At 41.4% G+C, this 18,360-nt stretch overlaps 1 protein-coding gene across 2 annotated transcripts in view; it reads left to right on the top strand.

Annotated features, from left to right (window-relative positions):
- The first annotated feature begins 12,815 nt into the window (after positions 1-12,815).
- Positions 12,816-18,360, top strand: part of KDM2B (lysine demethylase 2B) — a 170,920-nt gene continuing 165,375 nt past the window's right edge. The window contains exons 1-2 of one of the 2 annotated variants that reach the window (XM_075012803.1): positions 12,816-12,996; positions 14,256-14,400. In XM_075012803.1, coding sequence (XP_074868904.1) covers positions 12,946-12,996; positions 14,256-14,400 — 196 coding nt within the window. In that variant the 5' untranslated portion in view covers positions 12,816-12,945. The remainder of the gene's footprint in view (positions 12,997-14,255; positions 14,401-18,360) is intronic. The other variant, XM_075012802.1, reaches the window with a different exon arrangement.

The following is an 18,360-nucleotide window of genomic DNA, read 5'->3' as shown; positions in this document are numbered from 1 at the left end:
CCCCAGTTTTCATCGCTGCGGTCTGGATTCACCCTGCCTGGCCCTCCCCTCCCGCCGCTTCCAGTCAGGGTCGCCTGGGCTGGGGGCTCCGGTCCTGCCTTCCCGGCTGGGTAGCCTGGGCGGGGGTGGCCGGCCCCTCTCACTCCAGCAATTTACATACGCAGAGTACTGTCCCTGGAAGGGACCTGCAGAGGTCATCAACTCCAGTCCCTGCCCTCAGGGCGGGGCCAAGCACCAGCTCGATCAGTGGTTCTCAACCAGGGGCAGTGTACCCCGGGGGTATGCGGAGCTCTTCCACAGGGCGCAGTACCTCAGTGTTTCTCAACCTTCGTATTACTAACAAATTGGACTTACGTTCATCTAATTTTTATTTATCCTTTTTGCACAATCGTCAGTAGGATGGCAAGTTCATTGCCCAGGGGCAATTTCTTCCAGCTAACCAGTTACGATTATCTTGTTTAAACAAATGTGTTGTGAGGATAGAAAAAAAAAAAAACAGTCTGCAAATTGTAGTAACTAAGTGTATTTATAAATTTTAAATGGGTGCTTTATAAAAAAAAAGTTGAGAAACATTGATCCAGATCACCCCAATAGAGGTTGGTTTCCTTCCCTCAGGCTGTTTTCGGTAGAACAGAGCTGGCTGGAGCGCTCTGAACAAACAAATCCGGCTTCAGGTTGCTCAAGTTGGCCAGCCACTTGTAAAAATAGGAACCCTGTGGCTGCAGAGATGGGTTTGGCAGGGAAAGTTGCTGGGTCATCCTCCTTGATTGATTTATGGCAGGGTGGATAAGCGTGTGATTTTAAAAATGGATTTTTATGAAAATTGGATTTTTACTCTTAATAAAATACTAAGTTGATCACTTAAAAATAAGTTACATTTAAATCTCATCACACATATGCTGCAAATACACTTACTGCCTCATAAAAAATTAATTAATGGCTCTAGTCTGTTCAGCGTGACAACTAGCTCTGGTTTCGTCAAAGCTCTGTGCATTCAAATTGTGTTTCTCAGAACATTCAAAGGTAACGTGCAAAGAAAGGCGGGTTGGGATAGGACTGACTGGTTGGGATAGGACACAATGGATAGGACTGTTTTTCTTCTATGCTTGTGCAGTGGTGGCCCTTGGCTAAGCATGGCAGAGAAGTTAGTTAAGTCATTGTCTTAAGGCAATATATAGGAAAGGAGGAAGGCAGCAAAGAAAGGAACAGTGGAGAGGACTAGAAAGAAAAAGAGAAGATATTACAGTAAACTCTTTCATATCTAGCAGCCCCGGGACAGGGAGGTTACTGGATACTCAAATATTCTGGATAATAGAGCAGTATACCTAGTAATTCATAACACTAAAGAAAAACAAGGTTAGATATTAAGAAACAAACAAATGTATGTAGAGTACTTTATTTACCAACAATAGTAATATTGTACACTGTAAACTTACACTGTATTTGCTGTGTTTATTTTTATTAAGTTTCACTATACTGTACTTATGGAAAATGTAACTAAAATTTACTTATGGGTAAAATACCAGTTATTTGGGAGTTCTGGATAATAGAATGCTAGCTATGAAGGAGTTTACTGTATTCAACATGCACGTGTGCGCGTGCGCGCACACACACACACAGAGCTCCCTATGTTCCCCTGTACTTTTGCCACAGCAAAACTGTCATATGACTTCTGGGTGTAAGAGAGCCCCTATCAGAATAGTTTGAAGAAATTGTGGTCCTTAGGTATAAAAGGAAAACATGTCATGTGTAAGCTGTGTGAGAAGATTCTTCCGGGCCTAGCTGCAAGAATGAACATCATAAGGAAAACCGCTTATTGTGAGAAAATTATGTGGATGAAGATGAGGATATGGCTGAGTGGCTTCACTGGTTAGTAGCTTAAATAATTCACTTTACAATGCATCATTGTTCAAGATTCTCCCTATGACTTTTAGTATAAGTGTGATTTAACAAGTAAATTCCCAAGTTGTTGGCTGTGTAGGATGTTGGTAAAATAAAGTTTAGCTTAGCTAATCCTTAGGTCTTGTTTAACTAGGTTTGGAATCTATCACTCCAGCATACAATACAGAAAACTCTCATAAGAGAAATCAAGTTGCCCCGATTGTCATTTTCTTATTTTATATTACATAATACATTCCCTTTATTTTGTAACCTCATGGTCACAGGTCATAATAGCCTACAGGCTGCTGCAAAGGTGCCATGTGGCACTTACACAGTAGCAAAGAGCAATCTGAGTTCACTTTGGTATGTCTACACTGCAATTAAAAGCCCATAGGTGGCATATTCCAGCTGAATCAGGCTTGTTGGGCTCAGCGATTGTTTAATTCAAGTATAGAGGTTAAGGCTCTCTAATCCTGATCAGGGGAACTCTAACTTGATAGGGTCCTAAAGACTGGACTTCAGCCGGAGTCCAAATGTTTACCCCATAGTTAAACATCTCCTTATCCCAAGCCAGCAGGCATCATCCAGCCACAATTTTACATTGCAGTATATACTGTGGTGCATAACAACTGATGGCAGTAGGAAGCTTCTGGAGCCTTTCCCTAGCCACCTCCCCGCTGACAGGGCATTTTCCCTCCCGCAGTGGGGAAAGGTTCCACTTGCAGGACACTACACTGCTAAGTGCAGCAGTGTAAAACACTGCATGGTTCTATGCAGAGTATGTGATCACATGGTTCAACTCTGTCTTTAAGTAATGCCTCATTGTCTTCAGTGCTATAAGAGTATGTGTAGTATCTCTGTGCTACACACAATAAGATGTGTGCCATGTAAATTTGTACTATACCTCTTCATCACTCTTTTACATTCAATATGCTAGACCTACCGTTTCTTATTAATACCCTCATTAAACATTCAGATACTTCCCTCCCTTCCAAATCCAATCTGGCACTGCAGACTGGGACAGGTACTGGAGAATCTAATATTCAAATGCAAGCAGTGGAACTCAACTGACATGGATGGAATCTCCAGATCCCAGTATTTTAGCCTCTGGCAGTTGAAGTCTGAAAACCACGCCATCCCTGTATTTTATAATCTTCTGATGGAATATATTATTTTTACATTGATAGCAATGCATAAGATTAATTGGAAGTAGGGGTTAGGAGTCAGGTGGTTAAAGTTAATGGAACACCTACATACCTTTTAGGAAACGTTGAATGCCCTATGGTTGGTAACAGAGAAGCCAATCAGTAAGTACCAGTGCATGAGATAGTAAATATTGATGTTTAGAGTTTCCACTTCTCACATTTGTCATCTAAGAAAATGTGTCTGTCCCCTACACTTCTTTGAGTCTTTTATTAAAGCTCCCCAGAACTTCCCCAGCACCATTCAGTGCTTTTCCATCTTAAAAAATAGAATTATCAACTTTAAATATAACAAAACATATCCCATGAATAAGCAGTGTACATTTGCTGTGTTGTGGTTAAACCCTTCCCACTCGTTATATAGCTTATCCCTATAGCCAAAAGTTTAGTGACCATTAAGTTGTCGATGCCATCGTACTAAGTTATGAGAAATCTACAAAATGAACCCACTCAAATTCTTCCTTAGGATTTCAGTTAAATTAGCAGAGTTACTAGAGAAAGGGAGAGGTATTTGGTCTGAAGAAGTGTGTCTGTCCCACAAAAGCTCACCTAATAAATTATTTTGCTACTCTTTAAAGTGCTACTTGACTGCTTTTTGTTTTGATAGCCCTATTTCTGTGACTCATTGTTCATCCCCTCTAAAATGGGCTTATGAAATACTTCAGAATTTGTTATGGTATTTGCACTTGTAGCAATCCTGCACATAGTTTTAAACTTACTCAGTTTCACTGTATAAACTGAGTACATCACAAACTTTACTGTTAAGGAAGTACAATGTATTGTCCCAATGATCTTACTAAGTTTTTACACTTAGATTTTGCCTGCCTAGAGACTGACCAGGTCAGGGGCCCATTTGTAAGGTGTTGTATAAACATCCTGTCCTTCCCTGTCTGGAAGAGGTGACAATTTAATACATACTAGGAAACATCTTCCCCCTTTCCTGTGTCCACCTCTGCTCCTATGAGTGGATTGCAGACTATGTTGTGAGGAAGAGCTTCTGAAATAAAAATTCTGGGACTCCTCACTTTCTCCGACGTACAGAGACTGAGCAAAAAGTCTTCATGCCCTGCATTTGGTTATTAAAATATCCTTTCTGACTGTGTAGGACAGTGTATCCCAAAGCGTGGTGTACATATGAAAGATTTCAAGGGGTACGCGGCAGAAAATAAATTACTAAAAATTAAGAGCTAAGCACCGGGAGAGAGGGTATGTTGATAAGGCCGAAGTCCCAAAACGCGTATGCAAATGTTTTAAGTTTGGGAAGCCCTGGCATAGGAGAAATGTATTATTTAAGTATTTAGCTCTTAAGTAGCACTTTTTTCCTGAATTCCCTGATCTGCTTATGTTTCGTAAAGGACAATTATTTCTATTTTATAGAAGGAGAAAATCAAGATCAGAGAGGTGAAGTGATTTGGCAAGGGTGACACACCCACAAAGAGGATTCAGAAATACTGTCTCTTAATATGGAGCAACAAAGGTGTATTCTGTGTCACAGAGAGCTTGTGAATACGGTTTAGAAAGGTGTAATGGAAGTGAGAAAAAGAAACATGGTATAGTTTTAAAATAAGAAAACCTGAGAATGCACACTCACTACCAGATAAGGATGACTGCTTTCTTTTTTCAGAACAAAAAGCAGTCAAGTAGCACTTTAAGACTAGCAAAATAATTTATTAGGTGAGCTTTCGTGGGACAGACCCACTATGGTCTGAAGAAGTACGTCTGTTCCACGAAAGCTCACCTAATAAATTATTTTGCTAGTCTTTAAAGTGCTACTTGACTGCTTTTTGTTTTGATAGCATATAGGCTAGCACGGCTCCCTCTCTGTTTCTTTTTTCAGGTGTGGGAGAGAGCAATCACATCACAAAGGCAGAAGCTATTTTACATTAATTTTAGTTGCATTGTCTAGAAAAGGCACCCAGGACTTGATTTTTCCACCCCTCTACATGTTGTGTTATTCACACTAGTTCAAATTAATTAATCTTGCAATATATAATAGATAAAAGGCAATGATGGACTCTATACAAACATGACCATTATTATACTTTCGTTAATTTGCACTACGTATTTTAAACAGAGGAGTTACCAGAACAGAGAAATTGGACGATTCGGGTTACTAATCTGATCACGTTCCTTGGGACAATAAAGTTCTAGACCAGCAGATTTGACCCAGCCCTTCATTCCTCCCCAGTAAATAAATAAAGTAAAATATTTAGTTTGGCAAGACATAGTCTTTTGGTTTTGTCTGAAATAAATGAACATTAAAGCCCCCACAGCACCTGTAATAGTATGGTATGTACTTTGCCCTTAATGTCTCCCCACAGAATCTCACACACACCCTGTTGCCAATATGTTACGCATTGCTTTGTTGCTGTCCTCAACCCCAGAGTGCATTGGATCTGTGTAATTATGTGTATACCTAGCTTGAAATTTAATTTGAATTATAAACTCTATACAGGAAGAGTATTTTTGTTTTGTTTTGTTTTCTTGCGCAGTTGTCTTAAATTCTGTGAATACAATACAAAGAAAACAAGTACAAAATAGTATTCCCAACATACAGTTCTGGGATTGTTCAGGACAACTAATTGCAAAGTCATAAGTAGTATCCAGGTAAAGATTTTAAATAAATGATGTGTCTTACTCAGAAAGGTGGTAACCAACAGTAACAGAGAGGTAGCCCCCTTAGTCTGTATTCTAATAAAGCATCTGAAGAAGTGAGTCTGTCCCATGAAAGCTCATCACCTAATTAATTATTTTGTTAGTTTTTAAGGCGCTACATGACTGCTGGTTTGTTTTGGTAACCAAAAAGCAAGAAATGTTTCCTCTCCCACCTTTTCAAAATAGTAACAGAGAGAAAGCCCTGCTAGTTTATATACTATCAAAACAAAAAAGCAGTCAAGTAGCACTTTAAAGACTAACAACATAATTTATTAGGTGAGCTTTTGTGGGACAGACCGACACACTGTCCCACGAAAGCTCACCTAATAAATTATGTTGTTAGTCTTTAAAGTGCTACTTGACTGCTTTTTACTTTTAAAAATAGGAGATCTTCAAGGCTCTATAGTTTGTGGGGGGAATCTTAACTGTAAAAATGTTTGGGATGAGTGTTCAAAGCATTTCAAAGAGCACATCTCTGCACCTATAGATAACAAGATTATCGAGTAGCTTCACTTGTAAGTGCACACAATTTTGGTTAAACTATAACACGTTAAATTGGCAGAGTCCCTAAATTAATTTCCCAAAATAAATAACACAATACTTTTAAAATAAATTCATGAGGCCAATACACAAGTCTGACATTGACTAATAATGTCTAGGAACGAAATTTAATAGCAGGAAGAAAATGGCTACAGACTAGTTATTTGTCTGTTGCTCTAATCAACACTCCTTTATAATTGCTCTATTTGCTGTAATGAAAGTAAGATAATTGTTCAGATAAAAAAGATGTTACTTGTTTTTAGAGGTTAGACAACCCACTTTCAAAATATCATTCTCGATCTTTGGGCCACAATTTTTCAGGTCATGCTAGTTTCAGAATTGTGTGTGTTTATTATAGCTTCATAAGTGCTTTCCACTGCCTGTAGTGCCACCTTTAGCTTATATAATGCAATTAAGAAAGTTAAAATAGCAAATCTAGCATGGTTACTTCCTTGTGATCTTAGATACATAAAAGAGGGCTTTTAGCCTATTGTCTCACTAGACTTCCCCTATTTTACATTGTAGTTTTGTGGGAAAGGTATTGAAATATATAATAATCATGCACACTGAAGCAGCATAGTCCTTGTATTTAGTTCCCCAGCCTATTAATGCATGTTCTTATACATAACATCCACATTTTCTTAAGACCACTCCCACATGTCTAATTTTAGCCTCACAAACCCCAGCATTAGTCCTTTAAAATAACAATTGGTTTGCTATCCAGTCAAAACAATCAGTTTGTTAAACAGAAAAAAACATTGTTTGAGGAAAAAAATCTTTTAATTTAATATTAAAATTATAATATTCTACCTATCTTTTTTTCCTCTAGCCTGTGTACAATAAATCCGAACTTAGAAAAAAGGATACCCATCAAAGTTAGTTCTTTTGCTTCCTTTCCCAACTGCTGGTCATTATAAACCCTAGCATTTCTCTTTCCATCCCAGCCACCTCTTGAGGTGCTGGGCCTAAGTACAGTCATCTGTACTTAATTAACCCTCAACAGGAGGTGCCTCCCTTAGCTGACCCTGAACGCCTTTCAGGAATGAATGCATAAAAACTCAGACTGCTGTTTGATATAGTGGGAAAAACAGATTCAGAGGCAGTGGAACTTTCCGAAAAGTGAGAAGGCCTGTCCCACTTCCTTCCCAATGCCTCTCTTCTTCCCCCAGAGGCCAATCACTTGACAAAGCCAGCAGCCTGAATAGGGCTACGGAGCCTTCTTCCATCTAGAATGGGGTGTGGACAAAAGCAGCCCCCTGCCTATATTTCCCCCTTGGGCTCTCCAGGGCAGGTGGAGGGACCCACATCCCCCACGTTCCCCACAGCTAGCCATGCAGCTCTTTCCCCAACCTAGATCTGCCTGAGGGGCAAACCCTGGAGCCACAGCCCATTAATGGGAAGAGCTGTGTGGAGCCAGGCTGGACCACGACTTCCCCAGGATCCTAGGCTGACCTCCCCAGCTGATGGCCTGGTTGGGAGATGGGGCCATGGGGGGAAAGCAAAAGGGAAGGGCAAAGGGTCCTGTGGATGGGTCAGGCCCATCCACTTTTAAATTGTGGAAGGGCCATAGTTCCCTGGCCTTCCCTCTTCTAGCTCCCTTGAATTGATCTTGTCTGGCTAGAGAGCCACAGAAAAAATAATTTCACATAGTGTCCAAATGCAATGAAATCTTTAACAAATCTAGCTTTTAATTTCCATCCATACTAAGATTCCTGACAGGTATCCCATAATTTAGTGTTTAAGAATCTGATTTTAGCAAAATATATTCTGCTTCACAGGAATAACATTTCTCTGTGAGTTCAACAAGGGTGAAATTCACTCACACATACAGCTGATGTACAGCCTAAGTAAACACAGTATTGACAATTTTAATGATTCTTTCATGACTTGTGAGCTATTATGTAATTTTTCTTAAAGGTTTAGATCTTCCTGTCAAGTGAATATGGACAGGTTGTAGCAGGTTGTAGGCATAAATGTACTATAAATAAATATACTAACTGACAAAAACAGATTTATTGTAGCTCATTGCCAACCACCCCACCATCCCATGACATGTTAATACATTCACTAGTTTTTTTGGTTTTTTGGTTTTTTTTGCAAAAGAACATTGGAATTGTACCAAGGGCCACCAGTTCAGTAGCCTGGTTGATAATTGTATCACATACTTACAGAGGAAAGTGCAAACACTCCCCCCAGAGTTCACACTAGTATTCCTCTTTCAAAAGAGGAATGCAAAAGAGGGCAATTGAAAAATGTTAATGAGGTACATATTTACATATTTGGCACCTCATTTGCATTTTCTTCCTATTTTTTGTTTTTGAGAAAAGGGTTCTTTTGACGACAGGGATTACTTTTGAAAGAGCCATGTCTATGCTCCTTTCTTCTTCTTCTGAAGGAAGCTCTTTCAAAAGAATAATGTGCAAATGAGGTGCCAGGTATGTAAATCTGTGCCTAATTTGCATTTTTATTTTCCTCATTTGCATGCGTGTTTCCAAAGCGGAATGCTAGTGTAGACACAGCCAATATGAAGAAAATATTTATTTCACTGGTAAAATAAATAATTTAAAATGAAACAGAACAAATCCTTAATAAAACAATGAAATCCTTATGAATCCTTGTGAACAAGACACAAGAACTCATTCTTCTGCTCTACTGTATGCTGGTTAGGCCTCAGCTGGACTATTGTGTCCAGTTCTGGGCACTGCATTTCAAGAAAGATGTGGAGAAATTGGAAAGGGTCCAGAAAAGAGCAACAAGAATGATCAAAGGTGTAGAGAACGTGACCTAAGAAGAAAGGCTGAAAGAATTGGGCTTGTTTAGTTTGGAAAAAAGAAGACTGGGGCGGGGGACATGATAGCAGTGTTCAGGTATCTAAAAGGGTGTCATGAGGAGGGAGAAAACTTGTTCTTCTTGGCCTCTGAGGATAGAACAAGAAGCAATGGGCTTAAACTGCAGCAAGGGAGGTTTAGGTTGGACATTAGGAGAAAGTTCCTAACTGTCAGGGTGGTCAGACACTGGAATAAATTGTCTAGGGAGGTTGTGGAATCTCCATATCTGGAGATATTTAAGAATAGGTTAGATAAATGTCTATTGGGGTGGTCTAGACAGTACTTGGTCCTGCTATGAGGGCAGGGGGCGGGACTTGATGACCTCTCCAGGTCCCTTCCAGTGCTAGTATTCTATGATTCTATGATTCTAAAATTGTAGTTGATACGATGAACCATAAAATATCCTTATGAAATTTAAAATTAATAATTTCTGTCTCCATAAAAGATTTAAAATATCAGTGCTCTGCTTCTGGAAGCCCACAGACTTAGACTGTGATGCTTCTTGAAACATCCAGAATTTCAGTAACATGCTCTAGTTCCTCTTTGGCTGCGTCTACACTTGCATTCCTCTTTCGAAAGAGGCATGCAAAGGAGGGAAATCAAAACATGCAAATTAGGCACAGATTTACATATTGACACTTCATTTGCATATTCCTTCGAAAGAGCATCTTTCAAAAGAAGAAAAGCAGTGTAGATGCGGCTCTTTCTAAAGTAAACCCTATCTTCGAAAGAACCCTTCTTCCCTTTCTTTTATGGGAAGAAGGGTTCTTTTGAAAATGGGGTTTACTTTCAAAAGAGCCGCGTCTACACTGCTTTTCTTCTTTCAGAAGAAGCTCTTTCAAAATAAGAGTATGCAAATGAGGTGACATCTATGTCAGTCTGTGCCTCATTTGCATTTTTGATTTCCCTCGTTTGCATGCCTCTTTCAAAAGAGGAATGCAAGTGTAGACGCAGCCTTTATGTATGTGTTTAACATCTTCCTTTGTGCCTTTGCTTGACATGTCAGAATGCAAGAATGACAGGTTAGTTATCTGGAATAAAAATTAAGAGATTCCCCTGCCACCCCCATTTCTGTGGTATCTTATTGATGGACTTTTTGTAACAGGGACTTATTTATTTAATTGGTTAATAACTTTGTTTTTTATGATTTTTAATTACTTATTTATTTTGTACTCAACTACTCTGTCTCCGGTCCTGCTAAGATTTACTTGTGTGCTTAGGTTTAACCATTGTATTCCTGACTTAAAGTTAAGGCTGTGCATACAACTCAAGATTAGAAACATGCATTTTCATATAACACATGATCTTAGCTATAAGGCCAAGAAGCAATACATCATAACACCTCACTATCCTGACCATATTAATCCACATATCTCTATGGATAAGAAAGTACTACCATCCTCATTTTGTAGATAGGAGCTTTTGAAAAGCGCCTCAGATCCCCAAAGGCATTTAGGTGCCTAATTCCAAATAACTCAATGAGTGCTAAGGATCCTCAAACTTATTTAGGCACCTAATTCCCAAGTATTTAAATGGAAGTTGGATGCCTACATTCGTTTAAGGATCAAAGGATGTGTGCTTGAGTGACTTGCCCAGTCTCACACAAGAAGTCTGTAATGGATCTTGAATTAAACCTGGGTCTCCTGATTTCTAAGTCATATCTGAACAGTCTTTCCTCTGTCCATTTGCCATAGCTCATTGAGTCTTCAGTCTTTCTAATGAGACTGCCACGAAGGCCTATGATGTTGGCTTTGCGATATGTTAGATTAAAATATTGTGCCAAACATACATCAATTAAAGAGTTAATTACCTGATGTATGCAGAGCTGCTAAACAGCAGTCTCTGTGAGTGACTGTGGTCTGTTGTATAGAAGTGCACAGAAACAATAAAGAATGATAAGCTATTGCAACTAATTTTCTAGCCTAAATCTGTTTAATTGGCCTGGGAACAAAGCTATGCTGAAATACAATTTGATGTCTGCTTGTGAAGTTTGTCTTGCATTCTAAACTGGTCTGACTGTTTACACAGAACTACTCCTCCTCCCTTCCATCTGAAGATAATATTTATCACTAGCAACCTAATCCAACTTTGACCACTTGTTCTAAGTACCAATCTTGGTATTAAGCAGTGTTCCTCGACTAGAGCATGGGAAAGTCAAAGGCTGAATGGATCCCAAGTTTGTGAATATGAAAAGAAGCCTTTTGGCACAACTTGAAATTCAAATACAACTAGTTCAATAGTATTTGAAAGTTGTTTTCCTGTGGCAGCTTTTTAAGAGCCTATAGTAAATACTTTATGATTTAAGGAAGGTGCTACAAAAAGGATATTTTAATCTCATAAAAGAATTTTAATAATGCCAATAAGAACTAAAAATAATACATACTACCAAGCAGAGCTCCTAAATTAAAAACCATCTTTTTTATTGTTTAATTATCTTTCCTTTGTAGCATAGTCTATGTCTTTCAAGCCCATAATGAATTTTGTAAGCCCTCTCCAGAAGGACAAATATGGTGTGTTCCAAGATCTACATAACTGTAACTGGACATGAATTACTGAAAAACACATGCCCATATGAAACAGAACTTTAAATAAATTAGTGCAATTCCTTTTAAAATAAAAGTGAGTAACTTGTTGCTGTTTACATTTCCCTTATTTTCTCTATTGCCGCTACTCATCTCCTAAGAAAGCAAACTTCTGTAGAGACAGTAACAGAGAGGTAGCTGTGTTGGTCTGTAATTCAACCAGCCGCCCCACAAAAAAAAAAAAAGACAGAAGAAACGTAGCACTTTGAAGACTAACAAAATTACTTATTTCGTGATGAGCTTTCGTGTGACAGCCCCGCTATTTCAAATACGGACTGACATTCTGTGGAGATAAGCATGGTTTGACCTTATTTTATAGTTATGTGTGACTTTCTTAGTAAACGTTTCATATGCATTTAATATTTTTGTTTTGTGCATGTAACATGTTTTCTGTGCACGTCTCATCAAGCAGCCTGCTTGTGCCTCTTGTCTGCAAGTTTATCCTCATGTGTCTAACATGCATGTTCCATGTTCCTCGGTACATGTGTGATTTTTGGCATATTTCCCTATCTTTTATGCACGTGTTCAGGGATAGGTCTGTCTTCTGTATGTTTCAATAGCTGCATCGGGGCTGCGTATGCCTTTCTGCGTGTCTGTGTTGTTGGTATGGATGCAGGTCTCTGTACGTGCACAATCTGTGTTTAGCCATAACTGCGCACCTGAGAATGCCCCCTTATGTATCTTGTGGGCATCTGGGTGCGCTTGCAGAGCTCTCCGCGCTCCTGCGTACTTTGTGTTCTCCTCATATTACAGAGCGGCCGCTGCTGCCTCCAACCCCTTTCAACCCCTGACACTCCAGCTCTCCCATAACAAACAGCTCAGTGAATCAGCGCCTGCGTGCAATGCCTGCTGCACACTCGTGACCTAACAACAACACACCAATATGAGCAGCCAGCCAGCCAGCAGCGGCGGCGGCAGCAGCAGCAGCGATCTTTTGCGCTGGGTGCAATCTGGTTCCCCCCACCCCCCCTCCGCAGCCGCCGCCTCCCCCCCCGGGCCTCCCCCCCTTCCCCGAACGCGATCGGCAACAATGTTTACGTTCCGGGGATTATGACGCCTGCGCCCCACTCAGTGCCTGAAAATGGTTCCCTAGGACTTTGCAAAACGCATCGACTCCCCCTCCCCTTCCCTCCCCCTTCCCCAAAAAAGTGCTGGTGCAAAATTGCAAAACTTTAGAGAGACCTGGATGGCTTTTGTTTTTCCTCCTCCCCATGTGAGCCAAAAAAATGCAGGACAGGAACTGTTGACAATTAAGTGATGAAACTCTCCAAAAAAATGGAGGCAGAGAAAGACTCTGGAAGAAGATTGGTGTGTAGCTGGCTTCTGTCTATTTCGTATTTGTACATTTTAATTGATGTTGCTTAATTATTTGCAAAGGGAGAAATGCATGTAAAATGTAGGCAGCAGAGCTACTTAGTTTGCAAGAGATCAGCTTAAACACTTGGGAAGGGGGTGGAATTTAAGTGAGGGGAAGGAGAGGGTGGGACGATACTCTCTTTTTCTGTTGGTAAAGGATTGTGCTGCTGAAGTGGGTGTTTTGGTAGGGCTGGCTGCTGGGGAGATTTTAAATATACGTGGAGCGAGAGGGAGATCGGGTTTTTCAAGTGCTTGGAAATGAGCAAACCCAATGGAGGCAGCTGGTGTATTCGATTCCCCAAAGGGAGCTAGCTTTGTGCACAGGCTGCCCTCCCTTTTGCAGGCGGGTGTTTGCATGCGGAGTGTGTTGTGTGTGTGACCCTGCAGTTCTGCCGTGTGTCCCTGCCGGAGAACCGGGGGCTGCTGCTAACAAGTTACAAGCTGGCTCTGGGGGACGTAGCGACAGCAACACCGGCCTCTGCCGCTGTTTTCACCCGGGCCTACTCCATACACACCCCTCACCGTGCATTTAACTCATTCCTGCCCTTTCTCCCCTGAATCTCTCCCCCCTCACTTTTTTGTTCCTTAAACTGCACAGCCTGTGATTGACTAGAAATAACAAGCGGGGCTTTGCCAGGGGAAACACCGCAAATCAATCGTAATGTTGCATAATGCGATTTGCTTTTAAATCGAAGCTTCCGGTGTGACTATGGAAACACTTGGATTATGTAAATACTGCAACTTGAATAGCGTGTACCGGGGTAACCGGGGAATTTTGCGCGGAATTATTTAGTTATCATTTACGGCAAATATTAATCTGTGATCGGAGAGACGGGGTGATAACAAACAGGCGCTGCCTGCCTGCCGTGCGCTCCTTTCCGGGCTTGCAAAATGCAGCAGCGCCGGGCTTTGTGGATTAAAACAGCGATTTGTGTAAACCTCTAAATTTGGCTTACGTTTACCTATCCCCTCCCAAAAATAGTGCAAAGGTTTCCTGCGGCCGGACACCTGTTCCCCGGGTTAGTTCGGTGTCATAACGGCAAAGGAGGTGGAGATTCCTCCGTCCGCAAACTCACGGTGTATAAAATATTGTTATTTTGCAGCGCCCCCCCTCCAAGATATCCCAAAAGTTGATTCGTTTTTCCTCTCCCAAAATCCACTTGCCACCCCGGTCTACCTAATCTGCCTTTTTGTTTCGGTTTGTTTCCCAGCGATCTATCGGGAGGAGGAGATACGACGAGAATGAGGACCTTTCGGACGTGGAGGAAATTGTCTGCATCAGGAGTTTTAATGTGGAGGAGAAATTAAAGAGTCAGAAATATCATGGGAATTTCGTGCGTGCCATGGATGGGAAAGGTAAATGGCTGGTAGCCTGAGGGATGGAGGAGTTTGATGGGAAAGAAGTGGGTGGGTGCCTCTTTGCTTTGATTACTCTGGAGAAGCTGGTGGTGTCTCCACGTGCAGAGTTTGTGGTTTGTTTTGTATTTCCCGCCTGCATCCCCCATTCCAGGGAAGGTGGTGACGAATCCAGGCCGAACAGCAGGGGAGGGTGTAGAGAGATGGGTGTCGGACACTGGGGCCCTAGCTTGGACCTAGGCAGGAAATAAACACATCTGTGCGTTTCTGTTTGCGTTGCTTCTGTAGATGGAGGTGAGTACGGGCGTTAGGACTGCTCGCATCATTCCCGTGTAACCTGTAACTTTTTGCTTTGAAAATGACACGAGTCTGTGGATGTAGCTTGTAGAGAAGCTCCAATGTCTCTCCCCCGCAGCCCAACCTATCAGTGTGACCCTGGTTCAGCTTCCCATATTTTAGGGAATCAGGTTCGTGGAAGAAGAGCTGCAGGGGAAAAAAAACCAGCTCTCCCCAGCCTCGTGATGATTCTGGCTTCTCCCTCTCCGCCCCCTATTGAATCAAGGTCCCCTGACTTCCAGTTTGTCAGTTTCAAGGGATGCAATTGATTATCCTGTTCTCCCGGGTCAGGGGTTTTAGAGTAAATAATTTCTTTGTGTTTATATGGTATATTAAATTGCAGCTGCCCCCCCCCAATCCCCAACGGATTAGTTTATGTCATTCAGCTACAAAGTAATAACATAATCAAAGCCAGCTAGTTCAGACAGCCTGCTGGGAAGGGATATGGAGGGGATTGGTTTCTTATGGGATCAGATGGACTGAGGGGTGCTGTTGCAAGTCAGCTTTATTTACTGTGCTGTTACTGAAGTTGACACAAAATACCACATCTACTTCCAATCTACAACCTTACTGGAGACATCCCAGTTGAACTAGTTATCTCAGTAATGTCAAATATTAGCTTTGGCTGTATGCTTCATCACATGGCAACAATAATAGAACCACTAATTTAATTTAGAATATTGTCTTCTTTTTCCAAAGCTTTGCCTTTTACGGACACTTTTACTTTGTTTCAGAATAACCACTTATATGGTGAGGGAAATGTCTGCCTTCTTGACAGATTTATTATTTTGTCGGGAACGCTCCCTCTCTTAACACCTGTTCCTTAGCTCTAATACTGTTCAGTAATTTTTAGAGGGGAATTGAATTCTACTTTTCTTTCCCAAATTCTTAACTTGTTCATAATATCACAATCCACTGTTTCTCTTGCCTAGCAACTTTGAGACTTTTATGTAGCTTTTCCCCTCCTAAGGAACTTGAAAATAAATCAGTATCCTCTTCTAGTTTTGTTGGGAATTTCTAAAGATTTTGATTTGCTCCATTTTCATTTTTGCCTCTTTGATTTTTCTATAAAATCAAGAATTGAATATAACCAAGGGAAAATATTAAACTTGTTGATCCTGCTGCTGAGTGAGAGTAGAAATATCAAGATATCTGAACACGTGGCATTGGTTGAATATTTTTGATCATCTACTTCCTTGTTCTTTATTTTTCATGGTAGCACATCTTTGGTCCGTAGCTAGGAATGTAGGTTGGAAGTTTTCTTCAGAGGTGGTGTAGAACTGCAGGGTGAATTTTTTTTTTTTTTGGCGTGAACACAGAGCCTGCCTTTGCTATTTGTTCACTAGTATAATATGCTATATATCTGCTGCCTGTTTCCTGAACTGATAATTATCTTTGACATACCTTGCCCAAATCACATTTTATATCTTGAATGTAGAATGCCCTAGGCCAGTAGCAATTGAAGGATCACTACCCTTGCAGTTGTCGTCCTCCCATATTCGCCACAGCGCCCCCCTGCTCTAACATTGCCCTCCCCCTCCCCCAGAACCAGGCACCCCCCTCATCCTCTGTGCAAACTGCTGGTGACTCACTAGAGGCACTGGAGCCGCTGCGGCGGCCTGCAGCAGGCCGCACTGGGGCTGGAGCTGCACTAGGCAAGCCATACTGGGGTTGTGACTACACCTGTTGGGGCTGCACTGGGGCTGCAGGACCCACACCTGAGCAAGAGCTGCAGGAGCCAGTGCTGCCACCTGCTTGTCCCAGCAAGTGGCGGAGCGTGTGTGCAGAGCATGTGGAGCGTGCTTCATGTGTGCAGCTCTGAAGAGCTGCATTTTGCCACACAGTGGTGTCCAGCGTGCCACATGTGGTGAGTGGCAAGCATATTGGACACTGCAGCCCTAGTCAAAAGGTATTTTTTTCTTTCAGTTAATTCACTGCTAAAGTCAAATGACTATTTTTAGTATCAATTAATTGAGTAATAAATTAAGATTTTTTTGCTAAAGGAAAAATACTTTGTTTCTTGCATTAGTTAATGGAAAAATAGATGACAGAAGTTGTATTCTGACTGTTCTAAAAACAAGTTCAATTGTTAAAAATGTTAATGAAATAATACTCAGCTAAACAATGGTCTAATTTGACAGCTCTAGGTTGGGATGTTTTAGCCACATTTCTTGTCATTGCTAATTGAATAAAACAGTAAAAGTGTTGCAAAAAGAGAGGTTAAGAAACAATCCAGAAGGGGAAATTAGCACTAATTTCCTCTTCCCTTTCCAGTTTTAATGATAAACAGGCACAAGGGAGCTATACAAGAGGCTTTTTCCAGCAAAACTGGGTTTTTGTCAGGAAAAACCGCAGAGCCTGTACACACAAAATGAGCTTTGTCCACAGTTTGTTGACGAAACCTGGCACATCCACTGGCAGCATTATACCTCTCCCTGTTCAGGTATAACGCGTCTCTCAACAGTGTTCTGTTGACAGAACAGCCACGTAGACACTCTGGGGCCCTTTTGTCGACAGGCATGGCTTCCAGTTTACTGGGCAGCCCTGTTTGCAGAACTTCCAGTCAGCTGTTCTGTTGAGAGAGGGCCAAGCAGTCTGGCATGCTCTCTGTCGACAGAGCGGATTGCTCTTTCAATCTGCTTTTATGTGTAGACACAATCTGTTCACAGAAGTTTTGTCAGGAAATCCCTTCCGACAGTGACTTCTGTTGACAGAGGCTTCTTGCATGTATGTAGCCAAGGTGTATGAGGATATGTCTACACTGTAAAGTTTTTACAACTAAATTAATATTGACACACAGAAGTCACCAAGGTATAGACCCCTGCTTAACTTTACCAATGCATAACTTTATAAATGGAAGAGCTCTATGTAGCTCAAAAGCTTATCTTTATCAACAAAAGTTGTTCCAGTAGAAGGTCTTACGTCATCCACTCTGTCTCTGTAATATTTTGGGATTAATGTGGCTACAGCAAAACTGCATATAACTTTACAAACGTAAGTAGTCCCATTGAACTTAGCCAGAGTATTTATTTGTAAGGTAAAATGTGCATGTTTGTAGGAACAGCACTTTACACTGTACTTCTGTGAGGCACAAGCGAGAGAGCATATTTCTTAAAACCCAGATGCACAGCTGGATCCTTGCATTTGTTCCATATGTTGACAGGCTTCGTAATAGTTACTTAGTTGTGAATTTATGGTAAGTGTTAGTTCAGCATTTTATCGTAATTAGAGCATCTCAACCTAGAGCCAGGCCTGCTGAGGGGGGTGAGGGATGGAGGGACGCAAACCGAAGGGGCAGTTACCTTGGGGCACCTTTGAAGAGCCAGTAGCACTTCTCCATGTGGCTGTGGGGGGCCCAGGGCTGTGGTCCTGGGGGCACCAAGGGTGATTGCCCTTGGCACTGCCCCTTCCAGCATTGACCCTACCCCCAGAGATGCAGAGCTGGACCTTCTCACTCCCACTCTGTCCCAGAGTCTACAGTGGCTGTGAGCCCCGCTACCTAGAACCTTTACTGAGCCATGCAGAATGCATTCGGCTTTATGTGGATCTGTGAATAGAAAAAATAGAGAGCAGCAGATTATGCTTTTAACCTAAAACGTTCACTCTCTTTGCAGTTCCCTTGAA

Source organism: Carettochelys insculpta, chromosome 18 (assembly GCF_033958435.1).
Source record: "Carettochelys insculpta isolate YL-2023 chromosome 18, ASM3395843v1, whole genome shotgun sequence".
Classification (NCBI taxonomy): Eukaryota; Metazoa; Chordata; order Testudines; family Carettochelyidae; genus Carettochelys; species Carettochelys insculpta.
Note: the sequence above shows the minus strand (reverse complement) of the source record. Positions and strands in the feature narration are given on the sequence as shown.